Source organism: Hemiscyllium ocellatum, chromosome 5, assembly GCF_020745735.1.
Source record: "Hemiscyllium ocellatum isolate sHemOce1 chromosome 5, sHemOce1.pat.X.cur, whole genome shotgun sequence".
NCBI lineage: Eukaryota > Metazoa > Chordata > Chondrichthyes > Orectolobiformes > Hemiscylliidae > Hemiscyllium > Hemiscyllium ocellatum.
Window position 1 is genome coordinate 58925562 of NC_083405.1, and position 16351 is coordinate 58941912.

General features: G+C 40.9%; 1 protein-coding gene across 2 annotated transcripts in view; it reads right to left on the reverse strand.

Annotated features, from left to right (window-relative positions):
• Positions 1–473: 473 nt before the first annotated feature.
• Positions 474–16351, reverse strand: part of hepacam2 (HEPACAM family member 2) — a 101399-nt gene continuing 85521 nt past the window's right edge. For both annotated transcript variants that reach the window (XM_060825463.1, XM_060825462.1), the window contains 3 exons: positions 11344–11420; positions 4113–4234; positions 474–1133 (listed from right to left, as the gene is read on the reverse strand). In XM_060825463.1, the coding sequence (XP_060681446.1) occupies positions 4133–4234; positions 11344–11420 (179 nt within the window). In that variant the 3' untranslated portion in view covers positions 474–1133; positions 4113–4132. The remainder of the gene's footprint in view (positions 1134–4112; positions 4235–11343; positions 11421–16351) is intronic.

The following is a 16351-nucleotide window of genomic DNA, read 5'->3' on the forward strand; positions in this document are numbered from 1 at the left end:
AACCCATTTTCAGATGTACTATTTTCAGATATCCAATAAGGCACTTTTTTATTTTTCACAAAACATTTCAAAAATAATCTTACCTAAATTCTATGGGCTAAATACTCTAAAACTGAGACATTTTCACAAAGTCCTTCTTGGAAATACCATGGTTGATCAAATGCACCCCCTCATATCTTTGCAAGTGTCAAGGACAGACTTAATGATATGGACTTTGATGTGATAACTGCTCCCAAAGGGTTCATCCAACATTTTTCAGCAACTATTATAAATAGTTGGCCATGCAAAAGCCTGAAACATTTGAATATTTATAGCTGCTATTGTAACATTTTGGCAAGAATCATACAATGTTACACATATTCAGCTGTATCTGGATTCTTAAAAGGTAAAGAATTTCACAAAATGAAACAGAGTTATATTTTACAAGTTTTTGAAATATCAAAAGCCAGTTTTAGTTAAGAGTCCTTCAATCCTTCGAATTTAAAATTGTTGTTCATTCACACACCCATTTTTACATGACTTCTCTTATTCAGACAAATGTGCATGTCACGGGAAATAGTACAAAAAATAGAGACAATTTAATTAAGTGGTTTGCAATTCAATGTCTGGTAGTCTGGAAGAAAATATCATTATTCTATAGACAGTTTCAGTTAGGCAAAAGGGAAGACTTCCATCCCATCAGGATTGGGAAGGACTGAGATTTATCCTTTTTAAAAGCCCTTTATCTATTAATATGTTCTGCATATTATTATATAATTAAAGTCTCATAGAAAATGTAAACCAACGCTTACACAGGATGTTAGAGACAATTTCTGAGTAAAGACAATTATTGCATAATGCTTAAAATGAATTATAGTCATTAAACATATTCTTGATTTCATATTACATTTTCTGCAGAAACATTAGCACGTGACATTGATTGAAGTATGTAGAGAAATATTTGCAAACTGCATCACTAGTTGGTTTTTGTTTCTTGGGAGAAAATGCTTCTCTTTGATTGGCCAAATTACTGGAATGTAAAATGTTCCACTTTTTGATGTCTGACCTTGTCTGTCATTAATGTTTGTTGCAAAACAAACGGACATTGCATGACTGTCTCAATCTTCTTGCATCTGACAAAATGCAGCATCCAACTGGTAAAAAAGAGAAAATCTAAGTTTACTGTACTTTGAAATCCATGTGTTCACAACAGTTTGCCTGCCTTATTTACTGTACACACACAATACATTAGCTTCTGCATGTGAATACTTGGGAAATATAAATCTTATATTAGAAATATACTTTGAAAAATCAACATGCCATGTCTGATTTCGGTCATTTTTTGGATCCCAAGGTAGATTGAATTATAAACATACTTAGCTTTGTAAAAGAGGAATAGTTACTCTACCAGGGCATCATTCAAATGAATGGGTTTTGTTCCTTTTATTACAGTTGAACATTGCCAAAACTATTGCAGGCCCTGTCCTGTGAGCCCCAGTAAATATCGGCAAGGATAAACCATGCTTTATTTAAAATAGCAGAAAAGGTCAATTTTTAGGATCTAGATTCAACCACTTGTAATGAATCTGTAATGAACTGTCTCATGGAGATTGTGATTTTGTAATATTGTTTGCGATTGATTAAGTAAAACGTGTGAGTGGATTTTGTCACTGGAGGTGAAAATTAGAAGGTGGGAATGATTCTGCATTCTGATCCCACATTCAGAACCTGCTTCCATAATCAGGTTGCTGCAAATTGGGATTTGCCCCTTAGAAAAACCCAGTCCATGCCAGAGGTTAGTCTAGCATCTCAATCAGCAGATCCAATGCAGGAACTAAGGGAAGATGGCCCCTGAGCAGGCTGTCAAAAGGCCTGCCCGAGTTCCCAATTTTTTCAAGTGTTAAACTGATCTCTTATAAGTGGTGTCATGGGTCTATGTTCAGTGCTGGCATTTAAAATGCAGAAATTAACCCCCTGCCCCTTCTGAGAGATGGCCCAAACAAAATTGATGCCTGCCCAAATAATTGGCTAATAAATCATTTACAACTGTTGGTAAGCCTATTTAATTTTTGAAATTAAGAGAAAAACAGGAAATACTGGCAATACTCTGCAGCTCTGGCATCATCTATGAGTGAAAATCAGATTTAGCTGGCTGGATTTTATGGCCTCCACTTGTGTGTTTTCACTTGGACCTTGGTCATGGTAAGAATGCAAAATTAGTTGAAAGTCTAGTCCAGCTTCTCCTCACTTGCCCCTAAACTGTTCCCCATAACATAGAGGTTGAGTAAGACACCCAGTAGCTTCCCTGCTTGAGGAATATTAAGGCCCTTGACTGAGAAATTGAGTGCCGATTAAAGGCCTCAGTCCACCTCCACTCTCATATAACCATGGGCAGTCGCAAGTAGACCAGAAAACAAAGCCCATTCTTAAAAACAACTGTTTTGAAATGGTGATGAAGAAAATGGTGTATCAATCCAGAGGGGCTCTGTGCACATAAGGGAGACCATCCTCAAGATGTTCTCGTCCCTTTGTTTCTTTCTACAAGGCCTCCAAAACACAATCTGATCCCCTACAAATCTCTCCCTTCCTGTGATTTTCCAAGCCCTTCCCAGAAAAAAAACCAGAACTTATCTCATTCTGGTCCTCACTGCTTTTCTTCCTATAGATGCCCACAGCCCCGTCTGTTTTCATTACGAGCTCTAGCCACCAGCTCTCGAGAGCGGGTCTTCAGTCCTTTGTGGGGAGGCAATCTGACACCAGCCTGTTTATGTTGCCCTCTGGATGTTATTGCTATGAGGCTGGCTTCTTAAATGATGGAGCTGACCCTCCTTCCAGTGGGGATGAGCAGCATGCCCCCCTGGAAACTACAGACCCACCCAGTCTGGAAATGTTTTGATGTTCCCTCTCCATGGATGTTGCCTACTGCCAAAGATTTCCAATATTGTCTTATTTTATTTCAAATTTCCAATATGTGCAGTCATTTTTGCAAAATGCCTTTGAATTTTTATTTTTGACCTGGTTCTGTTAGTGTTGGTAACTGCAGTTGACCACAAAAAAGTCCTCTGACAATGACCATGTTTTTTTCAGGCTGCGTTCATTGCTGAAGATGCCAGAAGAGGAAGATTGGAAAGCTAGCATCTGCTGGGAGAAAATAGCAAAGGAGGGAATGTCACAGATAATCTCTGTAAAACCATAATCTAACTCCTGTTTGGTCAAGCAGCTGTACACATGGGTAGCTTCTTGTCACCAGAGAGGGTTTTCACCAGAGCTGTGTCATTTATTATATCACCAACTGCAATCTTGAATAAGTCACATACATTGGTGTCTGTGACTTTGAAGGTGACTGTAGCTTTGGACTTCTAAATGTCAGGATTATTCTAGCTCGAGCAGGTGACATTAGTAACACCAGTTAATTTGTGATTCACCTCTTATCCAGCAAGAGCAGCTTTTCCTCAGGAAAAACAATTTATCTCCTTCTAAATGGTGGTCACAAAGCAGGGAAACAGGGCTGTCTTTTGCCAGGGTAGGATGAACAATTATAGAGCATAATAATACAAACAATCTTGCTTCTCCAAATCAAAATATTGGACGACCACAGGAAATATCCATTACTGGTGATATAATGAGCATGCTGGTCATACTGGACCTCCATTTTGAAGTATACAAGATGAATGGGACAAATATATTGTACTTGCCAGCTTTATTGCTTTTCATATCTGGGTATAAGTGGACAAGAGTGCTTCCATTGTAGTTGGTATGCGAGATTTAGCATTACATCATGCAGCACTATGCCAGATTTCCTACATTTATCATGATGCCCTTAACCTTAGCCAGCCTTTAATCCACCCTCACCCATTTCTTGTACTCAGTGCATGCGTTATCAAACTGGTTTTTTTGGAGAAGGAATATACCTACATAGCTCATACCACCTGAAAGGAAACTGATTTTAACTCCAGCCAGTTTTTGCCATCTACTTGCTCACAACTGAAGCTGAGATGTAGCCGCAAGAAAAGCTTTCAGGCATCAGAAATAACACTCAAATCTCAACAATCCACCTGAATATGTCATTCAATCTCTGCTGAACATTTTTGGAAATAAGGACGTTCAACATAATATAATTAGCAAATTTCTACCTGTTGTGATCGACCAAGCATCAGGATGTTTTTGGTGAATGACAAATTACTTCATAAACAGTAGTGTGAGCATTTGGCTCTCGAATAATGTCATACACTGTTTTCAATTTTTCCGGCCGAACCTAGAATATATTAAATAAGCAAAAAACATTTATCTTATGTTGTATTAAAATTCCTACATACTATAGAAAAGTGTAACAGCAAACCACATGTGATTTAGATTAGTTGCAGTATAATCTAAAAAGACAACTTCCGTGTTTTAAAAATAGCAGGTCTGGCAACAGCTGTTGAAAAACAAGCAGAGTTAATGTATCTAGTTGAAAATAACTCTTATTCAGATTTGAAGGAAGACAGATATGTGATAGGTGAGGTACTGTTAAAGTGGGTTGGGGAGGAAAAATAAAAGACACATTATCACAGCAGGCAAAAATGTTGTTCTGCCTACCACAATTGAAGAAATGTGGAATGTGGTATATAAATTTCAGTACTGGGGTAATGCCAAGTTTGTAAACTGTCTGTTTATAGGGTAGAAGCAATACAGTGTCCATATTATTTGGCATGTGTATTATGTCAAACCAAAAGCAACAGCATTATGATGACTGTAACAGTAAGCATTCTAATTTATTGTTTGTCTGTCAAAGGAAGTAGCCACGTTAATGAAATAATGTAAAATATTACATAAACCAGCGTGATGGGAGAGTATAATCTATTTAAACTGTTTTTGACAACCGAGATGATGGGTTTTTGGCAGTATAATAGGCAACCCTTAGATACCGCAGTACCAACAATGAATGTTCTCAAGGCAAGGCTAGGCTAAACCTCTCTCCCCAATATCTGTGATGTAAATGTTTTTGTCAAACTCAGAGGAATAGTTCTGCCAGCAGCACTGTGACATTTTCAATCACAAATTGATGTGCATATAAGCCCAGATGAAGTGTTATCTTCAACTGAAGCAAGATTGGAAACAAAAAGGTATTTGAACTAAAAAGCCCAAGTGTAATTTAGTCACCATTTATAAGTTATATATTCAGCCCATATGATTAAATTTTAATGCTATACTGGGGAGATTATGATTAGAGTGTGACAAGTGTAGACGAACAGGACTGATTTTTATGTCGTAGCTGCACCCCCTCCTGTCTCCGCTGGCCTACAAAGCAGTAAACAGAACTTCTCATAGTCTGTTAGTTAATTACGTGAAACTATGGCTTCCGAGCCCTCCTGAGACTAAGACCCATCTCCAAGTACTGCTGACCAATCAGATGGCTGACATTTTTCCAAACCCAACCTGAAGGGGGGGAGTAGCTAGGGGGAGTGCAGTGGTCAGGAGTCCAGAGGTCTCAATAATGGTAGCCTTTCCACTGAGGATCCTTTACTGGATAAATCATCCTAAATAGGAGGGAGCCCTTTCGCTTAGCCTGCAGGTCAGATACCAATGTTTACCTTGTCACCACATAGCATCTTTATTTGCGAGTACTAGTACAATACCAGTGCTGGCAGGAAGAAGCCCTTAACTAACCATTAATTGGTTACCCAATGATCTCAGTTGACCTTCAAGTACAGGTTACCCATTATCTATTCCACCAATGATAAAACACAGCAGAGGCTGGTAGGTGATGGGTGTTGTACCTGTCCTACAGTCCCACCCAATATTACACTTCCCAGCCATCCCTTTCCACCCCGACTTCCAACAGAGAGATGGGGAGGTGCAGGAGATAATAAAATTTCAGACCCTTTTCAATTACAACTAGAAATGGACAATAAATGCAGTCCCAGTCAGCAACACCCACATCCCACAAAATGAATTGATAAAAAAAATTTATATAATATAAACATTTATTTTATATAGTTAGGTATCTATTGTTAAAAGGGACTTTGAAGGTTATAATAATTTAACTTTGTGCTAATTCCAAAGTTGATATTTATCCCTACAGTTTTTCCAAACGGAAAAAGATGTATGATGGATTCAATCTAGTGATTCCTGATGAAGGGCTTATGCTCGAAACGTCGAATTCTCTATTCCTGAGATGCTGCCTAACCTGCTGTGCTTTGACCAGCAACACATTTGCAGCTTCAATCTAGTTATCAATACTAAAAATGGGTAGATACTAAACAATTTACTAAGGAAGTTACTTTTGCAGTGCAATGCTAATATGTTAATATACTGGCAAAATATGAAGAAATATGAGGGGAGATACAGGATAAATCAACCTACCACTCCTGCTATGTAGTGGCATTGCCAGATGTTAAACTAACAGGTCACTTTCCCAATTTCCTACCCTCAAGACATTCTTTTATATTCTACCCATGTCTGGTGTAAAACAAAGAGAAAAATACATTTTTGTGCTCTAGGGGGCAATTCTTTCTAAGTATTATAGTGGTGAGATTAAAGACCTAGGATTTCCTCTAAAACGTCAGATCCCTTTTCAATGACAAACAATCCTGGGCGGCACGGTGGCCCAGTGGGGGCGGCACGGTGGCCCAGTGGGCGGCACGGTGGCCCAGTGGTTAGCACTGCTGCCTCACAGCGCCAGCGACCTGGGTTCAGTTCCCGCCTCAGGCGACTGACTGTGTGGAGTTTGCACATTCTCCCCGTGTCTGCGTGGGTTTCCTCCGGGTGCTCGGGTTTCCTCCCACAGTCCAAAGATGTGCAGGTTAGGGTGAATTGGCCATGCTAAATTGCCCGTAGTGTTAGGTGAAGGGGTAAATGTAGGGGAATGGGTGTGGCTGGGTTGCGCTTCAGCGGGTCGGTGTGGACTTGTTGGGCCGAAGGGCCTGTTTCCACGCTGTAAGTAAACTAATCTAATCTATAAAACTAATCTAATCCAGGAACCTTCCCGATAATTAGGTTGAAAGTATCCTTTCACACCTGACACCAGATGGACTGCAACGGTTCAAGAAAGCAGCTTACCATCATCTTTTCAAGGGCAATTGGGAAGGTAAATAAATGCTGGCCCAGCCAGCAATGGCCACATCCCACAAAATGCAGTCAGAATGCTGGTTTACCCATACCATGACCATCCCAAGCTATGTTTGGGTATGCTGCAACTGACAATGAACAATGTTCGACTGGAATTTTCCAGGAAGCAGGTGGGTTCCACATTGTGGACAAATCAAGACAATGAAATAAAATTAATTCAAGTGGCAAGAAAACAGAAGGCATGCATCATCACACTGGTGGTTTGGCCTTTCACAGTGATGACGAGAGAGCTGTTAATGAAAATTTAATAGCAATCTTGGGGCACCTCTCCCTGCTGATTCCACCTTGGTGGTGTGATTACCAATGTGTCATTGCTGTCTTCCACTTGGCCTTTCAGCATTCGGGTCCACTCATCGTCTTCATTTGGAAGGCAAGTGTTTATTAATTGGACAGTCCTACAAGTCACTGTCAGATGATTATTCCTGCCATGTGGCAGGACTCACATTTCTTCCCAATTATAAAGCTTTCATAGATTTTTAGGGCAAAACTCTCAGCCTCAAGAATTCAGAGACGGATGTAGGGCGTCTTTGCCAGGCGTGTTGTGGGTTGTTCCGTCTTGCAGATGTGCCCTGTACCTTTAAGGAACATGTTAATGATGTTCTCACCATATTGTGACATGTGACCTCGCAGTATAAAACTTGCGGTTTCCAGCTTACTGAGTCCTGTCCTCTAGCAGTGTAACACGTTGACAGATGTGTGTTACAGTACATCTGAACTGCTTGACTTTTGCTGAGGTAAACAAATGCCTGTGACTGCAATGACATATGTAGAAAAGTGTGGTGGGAAAAGCACAGCAGGTCAGGCAGCATTCAAAGCGCAGGAGAGTCGAGGTTTTGGGCATAAGCCCTCTATCAATGACATATATTGGGTGTTATTTGTTGCATTCTTCAGCACAATGTAACCCATATCTAATCATCATGTAAAACATAAGTACAGGTATCACAGCATAATTGTCGCCAATCCTAGGTAGATTGTGCTGTAGAATCACAGTGTGGAAACAGACGATTCATCCCATCAAGTCCACAGTGACCCTCTGAAGAGCATCTCACCCCAACCCACAACCCTACCCTATCCCTGTAATCCTGCATTTCCCATGGTTAATCAACCTAGCTTCAATATTCCTGGATACTGTGGGCAATTTAGCATTGCCAACTCACCTAGCCTGCACATCATTGTGCTAAAAAAAAGTCCAATTTTTGGACTATTGGAAAAAACAGAAGCACCTGAAAGAAACATATGCTAGCACAGGGAGAACATGCAAACTCCACACAAACAGTCAGCTGAGGGTAGAATTGAAGCAGGTTCCTGAACACTGTGCAGCAGCAGTGCTAACTACTGAGCCAAGATGCCACCTCACAGCATGCCTTGGTGACATCACATCAAACTGAGATCAGAGTATAGGGATCTCAAGCTCAAATTGAAAATTGTGCTTCAAGTCTCTATCGCTTTCCAGGTTAACACTATTTTCATGTCATCACCACTGCATGGACAATCTCTCATTTGAGCATTTAAACTAAATGCTAATGATGTGGAGTGAAATCAAAATTTCTCTCTATTGTTTTCTTTCCACACACACATGCACGGACGCACGCACACACACGCCAAAGGAATAAAAGCCACAGATTTGTTTGTGGAGAGTGGATACTTAACATTTGCCACCATTGCAGTGGAAGTTACCACTGCCACTGCCACTGATAGTTAAACAGGTACTTTTTTAAGATTCTTGGTTTTTGAGGTTGATTGAAGTTATTTTGTCCTGATTTGTTTTTAAACTGGTTTGCAGTTAGTGAAGTTCTTTATTTGCAATGCATGGGTAACTAAGGGATAATTCTTTGACCATGACCTTCAAAAACACTGAGGGGAGGTCGAGGCAGCCATGGCTGACAAAGGAAGTCAGAGACAGTATAAAAGCAAAATAAACAGCATACACTATGGTGAAGACTAATGGGAAACCAGAGGATTGGGAGGCCTTTAAAAACCATCAGATGACAACTAAAAAAGCAATAACAGAGAAGATGAAATGTGAAGGCAAGTTAGCGAGTAATATAAAATAAGATAGGAAGTTGTTTTTGATGTCTAAAAGATAAGAGAGAGGCAAGAGTAGACTTTGGACCATGAGAAGTGAAGTAGTACTGGGAGCAAAGAAATGGCAGGGGAACTGGTTTCAAAGGTGCATGCACTCATAGAAACGAAGTCAACAGGGTAAAACCATGTGTTCTTTCCAGGACAATATTTCTCAAATGATGTATATAAATTGTACAATCAAACCATAAGTACTTCTTAATATCATGTCTACCCTGATACTTTAACTCAGTACAGGAAGCCATTCAGCCCAACGTGCCTGCACTAGTTTGACTACTCAGTGCCAATCTCCTGTCCTTTCCCAGAGTTTTGCAAACCATTTCCATCCAAATAATCATCCGATGTCCTCTTAAATGCCTCAATTGAATCTGCCTCCATCCGATTTGCAGGCAGTGCATTCCAAACCCTAACTACTTGCTATGTGAAAATGTTTTTCTCACATTACTCTCCTTTCTTTTGCACATCACTTTAAGATAATGCCTTTCGTTCACTTTTTCTGGGCAGGAACAGCTTCTCCCTATCTACCATGGTTTTGAAAATCTCCATTAAATCTTGTCTCAGCCTTCTTGTCTCTGAGGACACAGTACCAACTTCATCAATCTATCCTTATAAATGAAGTTTCTCATTCTTGGAACCACTCTTGTAAATGGCTTCTGCACTCTCTCCATTGCATTCACATCTTCCCTAGGATGTGGTACCCACAACTGTAAACGATACTCCAGCTAAGATATAACAGAAGTTCAGTCATTTCTCTGCTCGTGTATCCTATGCCCATTTTAATAAATACAAGGGATAAAATTGGTGGTATAGTGGACAGTGAGGAAGGTTACCTAGATAACAAAGATCTTGATCAATTGGGTCAATAGGCTAAGGAGTGGCAAGTGGAGTTTAATTTGGATAAATGTGCAGTATTGCAGTTCAGTAATGCAAACAAGGTCGGGACTTATGTAATTAATGGTTGGACCCTGGGTGTTGTTGTAGAACAAAGACTGAGGGGTTCACATACATGATTCTTTGACATGCATGTTACTGGTAGTCAGGGTGGTTGAGAAGGTATTTAGCATGCTCGCCTTCATTGCTCAGACGTTTTACTACAGGAGCAAATTACTGCAGATGCTGGAATCTGTACTGAAAGCAACAAATGTTGGAGATCACAGTCAGTCAAGCAGCATCATGGAGACAGAGTAAGCTTACGTTTCGAGTCTAGATGACTCTTCATTCAAGCTGACATGAAGTGACAAGTTAGTTTGTTTTCTCTCCATGGATATTGCCTGACGCGCTGTAGTCTCCAGCACTTTTTGCTTTCATTTGAGTACAAGAGTTGGGATATCATGTTGACATTATACAGGATGTTGGTCAGGCCTCTTCTGGAGTACTGTACGCAGTTTTGGTTGCCCTACCATAGGAAAGATATTATTAAACTGGAGCGGGTAGGAAAAGATCCACCAGGATGGTGCTGAGAATGGAAAGTTTGAGATATAAATATATTGGGACTCTTTTCATTGGAGTATAGTAGGTTGATGGGTGATAAAATCATGAGGGGCACAGATAAAGTGAATGATATGGGTCTTTTCCCTAGGGTGGTGGAGTTCAATACTAGGGGTATATTTTTAAGCTGAGAGGAGAAATATTTAACAATCATATGAGGGGCATTTTTTTAAACAGAGTGTGGTTCATGTGCAGAATGAACTGCCACAAGTGGTGAATGCAGGTAAAGACATTCAGATAAGTTCATAAATAGGAAATATGGATGTGGGTCAAATGCAGGCAGGTGGACTTGTTTAGCTTGGGAATATGTTTGGCGTGGACTGTTTGAACCGAAGAATCTGTTTCCAAATTGTATGACTCAATGATTCTCTGACTCTATGCTTTATTAACTGCTCTTTTCACCCAACCTGCCACTTTCAATGATTTGTGCTGAACTCGATCAGTTCCTCTGGTTCCTAACATCTTATTTCTACAAGGTTCTGCTTGAGTGATTAGAGCTGTGAGGTGTCTACAGTCAAACAATAATAACGTTTCTTAAAAGCTCAATATCTACTTTTACAGTTGGATTGTTCAGCAAAATGAAAGCAGTTCAATTTTAAAATGTGCGTGTAACAGGTTTCGTTAAGTGTTAAACAAATGGTAAACTTGTAAAACCTGTTTTGCTGATCAGGATAACACACGCACCTGTTGAAACTGTGTTGGCTCTGGTACAGCAACAAATTCATATATTCCATAATCATCCACAGGAGGCTCTCGTTCCTCTGAAAACAAAACAGAAATGATCGATTGAAGTGGGAAAGTCAGACCTATTGAACAATATCCCAAACTTCCAAACCTGGGGCATGTATGCATGACAGTGTTTTTTTTTGCAAATAGTAATGTTTCAAAAGTATAGCATCATGGTTTGAAAGCATAAAAATCAATCATCTGTAAGACAATATCAAACTGTTAGCCAGACTTTCTCTTTGTATTTGTCATGCATAGTCATTTTGATTCGGCAGTGGGTTGCAGAATTCGGATCTGTAGCACAGCTGGAGCAAACCTGATGGAAATCCGAAACCCTCCAAGTAAGACACAAAGCTCACTATCATTTTTGGTTTTGCCAAATCGCACATAAGAGTCATACAGCATAAAAACAGAACCTTCAGCCCACCATAACTTTGCCAACCAAAGAACACCAAACTATTCTAATCCCATTTACTTATTCTTGGTCCATAGCTGACTGTTCCCAAAGTGTATCCCCCTCCACCAACCTCTCAGGCAGTACATTCCATATTTCTGTTACTGTCTGAGTGAAAATTGATTTCCTCAAATCCCCTCTAAACCATTTACTCCTCACTTTAAACTTATGCCCATTGGTCTTAGACACATCTGCCATGGGAAAATATTTTCACAATTTACCTTCTCTATGGCTTTCATAATTTTGTACATCTCAATCAGATTCCCCCCTCAGCTTCCTCTGATGCCGGGAACACATTCCAGCTAATTTGATCTCCCCTCATATTTGAGATTTTCTTTCCCAGGTAACATCCTGACAAATCTCCTCTGAATGCTCCTCAGTGTAATCACATCCTTCCAATAGTGTGGCGACTAGAAATGCAAAACGTTGTGGACCCAGCACCGATTCTTGTGGCACTCCACTGGTCACAGGCCTCCACCACTACCCTCTGTCTTATATCTTCGAGCCAGTTCTGTATCCCAATGGCTAGTTCTTCCTGTATTCCATGAGATCGGACCTTGTTAACCAGTCTCCCATGAGGAATCTTGTTGATCGCCTTACTGAAGACCATACAGATCATGTCCGCCGCTCTGCCCTCATATGAATATATGAATTTGATTTCCCACACACAAAGCCATGCTGACTATCCCTAAACAGTCTTTGCCTTTCCAAATACATGTAAATCCTGTCCCTCAGGATTCCCTCCAACAACTTGCCCACCACTGATGTCAGGCGCATTGGTCTATAGTTCCCTGGCTTTTCCTTACCACCTTTCTTAAATAGTGGTACCACATTAGCCAACCTCCAGTCTTCTGGCACCTCACCTGTGACTATCAGTGACACAAATATCTCAGCAAGGGGCCCAGCAATCACTTCCCTAGCTTCCCACAGAGTTCTTGGGGGCGACATGTTGGCTCAGTAGTTAGCACTACTGCCTCACCAGCACCAATGACCCGGGTTCAATTCATGCCTCGGGCAACTGTCTGTATGGAGTTTGCACATTCTCCTTGTGTCTGCGTGGGTTTCCTCCTGGTGCCCTGGTTTCCTCCCACAGTCCAAAGATGTGCAGATCAGGTGAAGGGTGACCTTATAGAGGTTTATAAAATCATGAGGGGCATGTTTAAGATAAATAGAGAATTTTCTTTTCCCTGGGAGGGGGAGTCTAGAACTAGAGGGCATAGGTTTACGGTGAGAGGGGAAAGATATAAAAGGGATGTAAGGGGCAACCTTTTTATGCAGAGGGTGGTGCGTGTATGGAATGAATTGCCAGAGGAAGTGGTGGAGGCCGGTACAATTACAGCATTTTAAAGGCATCTGGATGGGTATATGAATAGGAATGGTTTAGAGGGATATGGGCCAAATGCTGGCAAATGGGACAAGATTATGTTAGGATATCTGGTCAGCATGGATGAGTTGGACTGAAGAGTCCGCTTCCATGCTGTTCATCTCTATGACTGTATGACTCTAAATCTTCCCTGTTCCTATATTCTATGCCCTGCCTAATGAAGACAAGTATCCTGCATGCCTTCTTCACCACCCAGTCTACCTGATGTAACAACTTCAGGGATCTATGGACTAATACACCATGGTCCCTTTGTTCCTCAGTACTTCCTAGGGACATACCAATCATTTTGTCTATCCTTCCTTTATTAGACCTCCCAAAATGTATTACCTTACTCTTAACAGTATTAAAATCTATCACCAATTTACCATTTGATCAATATCAAACTCTCACCTGAAACCATCTTATTCACTGTCTACGATCTCACCAATTTTCATGCCATCTGCAAATTTACTCATTCCACCTCTTACATTCACATCTATATTGTTAACGTACATAACAAACAGCAAGGGTTCCAGCACCAATGCTTGTGGTACACTGCTGCTCACTGGCTTTCGATAACCAAAAAAACTCTCCACCATTCCCGTTTGCCTCCTGATTGAAGCTATGTTTGGATCATATTTGCAAACTTGCCTTGGATATCATGGGCTCTTACCTTTTGGACCAGCCTTCCATGTGAGACCTTTTCAAAGGCCTTAACTGAAGTCCATGTAAACCACATCATCTGCATCATCCTTAACAATATTTAAGTCACCTTTTCAAAAAAACTCAAATAAGTCAATCAGACTGGATGTCCCTCAAACAATGTCACACGTTTTGCCAAGATTGAAATAGTTTTGGTGTGGATATATTGTACGTGTGCCAGAATAATCCCAATGCTCAGGGTATTATGGCGTGTAGCAAAGTGATTGAACAGGCTAAATTCCATAAGAGTCCAAGAGTTTTCTGGTTGGAAGTATATACAATAAAAAAGGAATATCAAGGTTTAGGCATGCAGCAAAGAAATCTGTTTTGTTGAGCGCTCCCATTTTACACCTGCACCTGAACCACTGCCATGGATTCAATAAAGCTTATTTTCAGCAAGGAGGGAAAAGAAAATAGCGATGGGGAGTGGAAACAAGAGCGTGTAGTCAGAAGGGAGTAAGAAAATGGGAGAAGAGCAGAACGGTAGAAGAACGTACAAGTGCATTGATGGGAAAGGAAGAGTGAATTAGAAGCACTAATAAATTCTTATCAATCAGAATGAGAGGCTCATGTATGAAAATAATGACCATCACAGAAGGTCAAGTACAGTTTGGACGAAGCAGTCAATAGGAAATGCAATGTGAGGAGAAGTTATCATTATAACAGTGTAGCAGAGGGAGTCAATTCTTAAAGAGATAAACAGAGTAAATGCAAAATGATGTTTCCCCTAGCTATGATATCTAGAACTAGGGGCACAGTTTCAGAATAAAAGGCAAGCCATTTAGGGCTCTCATGAGGAGGACTTCCTTAACAGAGGATGGTAAAGCTTTGGAATTCTCTTGTCTGGAGGGCTGTGGAAGCTCAGTCATGAAGTCAGTTCAAAGCAAGTACCAATAAATTTCCAGTCACTAATGGCATCAAGAGATAAGGGAATAATGTGGGGATATGGTGTCGAGATGATTAGCCATGATATGGAATGACAGTGCAAGTGCACAGAGCTGAATGACCTCATCCTGCTCTTGTGTTCCAATGCTCTCAAATCCTGGAGTGGGATTTAAATCCATAACGTTCCAACTCAGAGACAAAAATGTGACCACAGATCCAAGCGATTCTTGAATCTTGTTACTGAATAATGGGCAGAAAGGAGCGAGGTAGGAATTTTGCTCTGGCATCTGTCAAAGGATGAAAATTTTAAAAGGTAGCTCCTGTAGAAACAGCAAGATTATTTGAAGCTAGAAATCTTCAACAGGCTGATAACATGTCTGTTTAACAGGATCACAGCATTCACATCATAAGTCACGGTTACCTGACAATTAAAATTGAACATAGGATCAGGCAGCAGAACTGTTAAAGGAAGGATTCTGAATTAAAGGGCTCAGTTTCCTATGAAAGCCATCTTTAAGTGGTGCAAAGAACAGTAAGCAAACTGACATCATTTCAAAGTGAAGGGAAGCAGCTGTCTTTCGAAACAACATATTACAAAACTTAAAATAAACTAGCCTGCATGGCAGAATAAATAGTGTTAATTTTCTATTCTCCCAACAGGCTCCCTCTTGTGTCCACTCCCTTTGTGACCTCCCAATTTCCCTTTAGTCTGTCTATCACACCCACGTAAACAGAAAGCTGCCTCTGTGGAGGCCTCTCAATCCAGCTCCCCCAACAGCCTTCCTCCTGCTGTTCACCCCAATCATTCCTGTTCCCAAAGCAAGCCCAACTTCACTCTGCTCCCAGGACAAACCTCACCTTCCATAGCAGGTGGTCCTTCCTCATTCAGCTCCTCAAGCAGGCCTCACCTCCCAATGACCCCACAGTAGGCCTTGTCCAGACCCCATTCCGGAAGCACATGCCCCACGCTTCCCTAATTCTGTGCCTCTAACTCTCCCCTTAGTGCCACTACTGACCTTTGTCCTTCTCCAGCTGGGGCCCAAGCCTCTGCCTCATCCCTCCAGCATTTATTTGAATATCAATCCACAGATGAACACCTTGAAACTTCACTTACTCCTTGAAATAACTCCAAAAGACCAATATCCCGTCATCAAATTACCCTTCATTTATACGTGGAGAGTCCTTAACACTGATCCAGCTCCTTCAGAGCCAGTTCTCAAAGTGAAGGGAATCTCTGACACTCCTGTTCTTTTTAACCTCTGACACTCGTGTTTTTTTTTCCCACAGCACCCATGTTGTATCTGGGCAGATTTGAGGCACAGTGAAAGACACAAGGTGCAAAAGTCTTTATTCAAATTTTCACCACCAGAAAGAAAGGAAACACCCAAGTGGCCAGTGACAAGCAGTGCAATGCTGTGTGATCAAACAGTGAAGGGGAGGGCAGGGATTAAATCAAAATTGAGTTGGAGGGGGAAATAATGCACTCCACTCCCTGCGGCATCTACCTCTCCCTGAACACCTCCAGGGTGTTGGTGGACACCACATGTTCCTTCTCCAGAGAC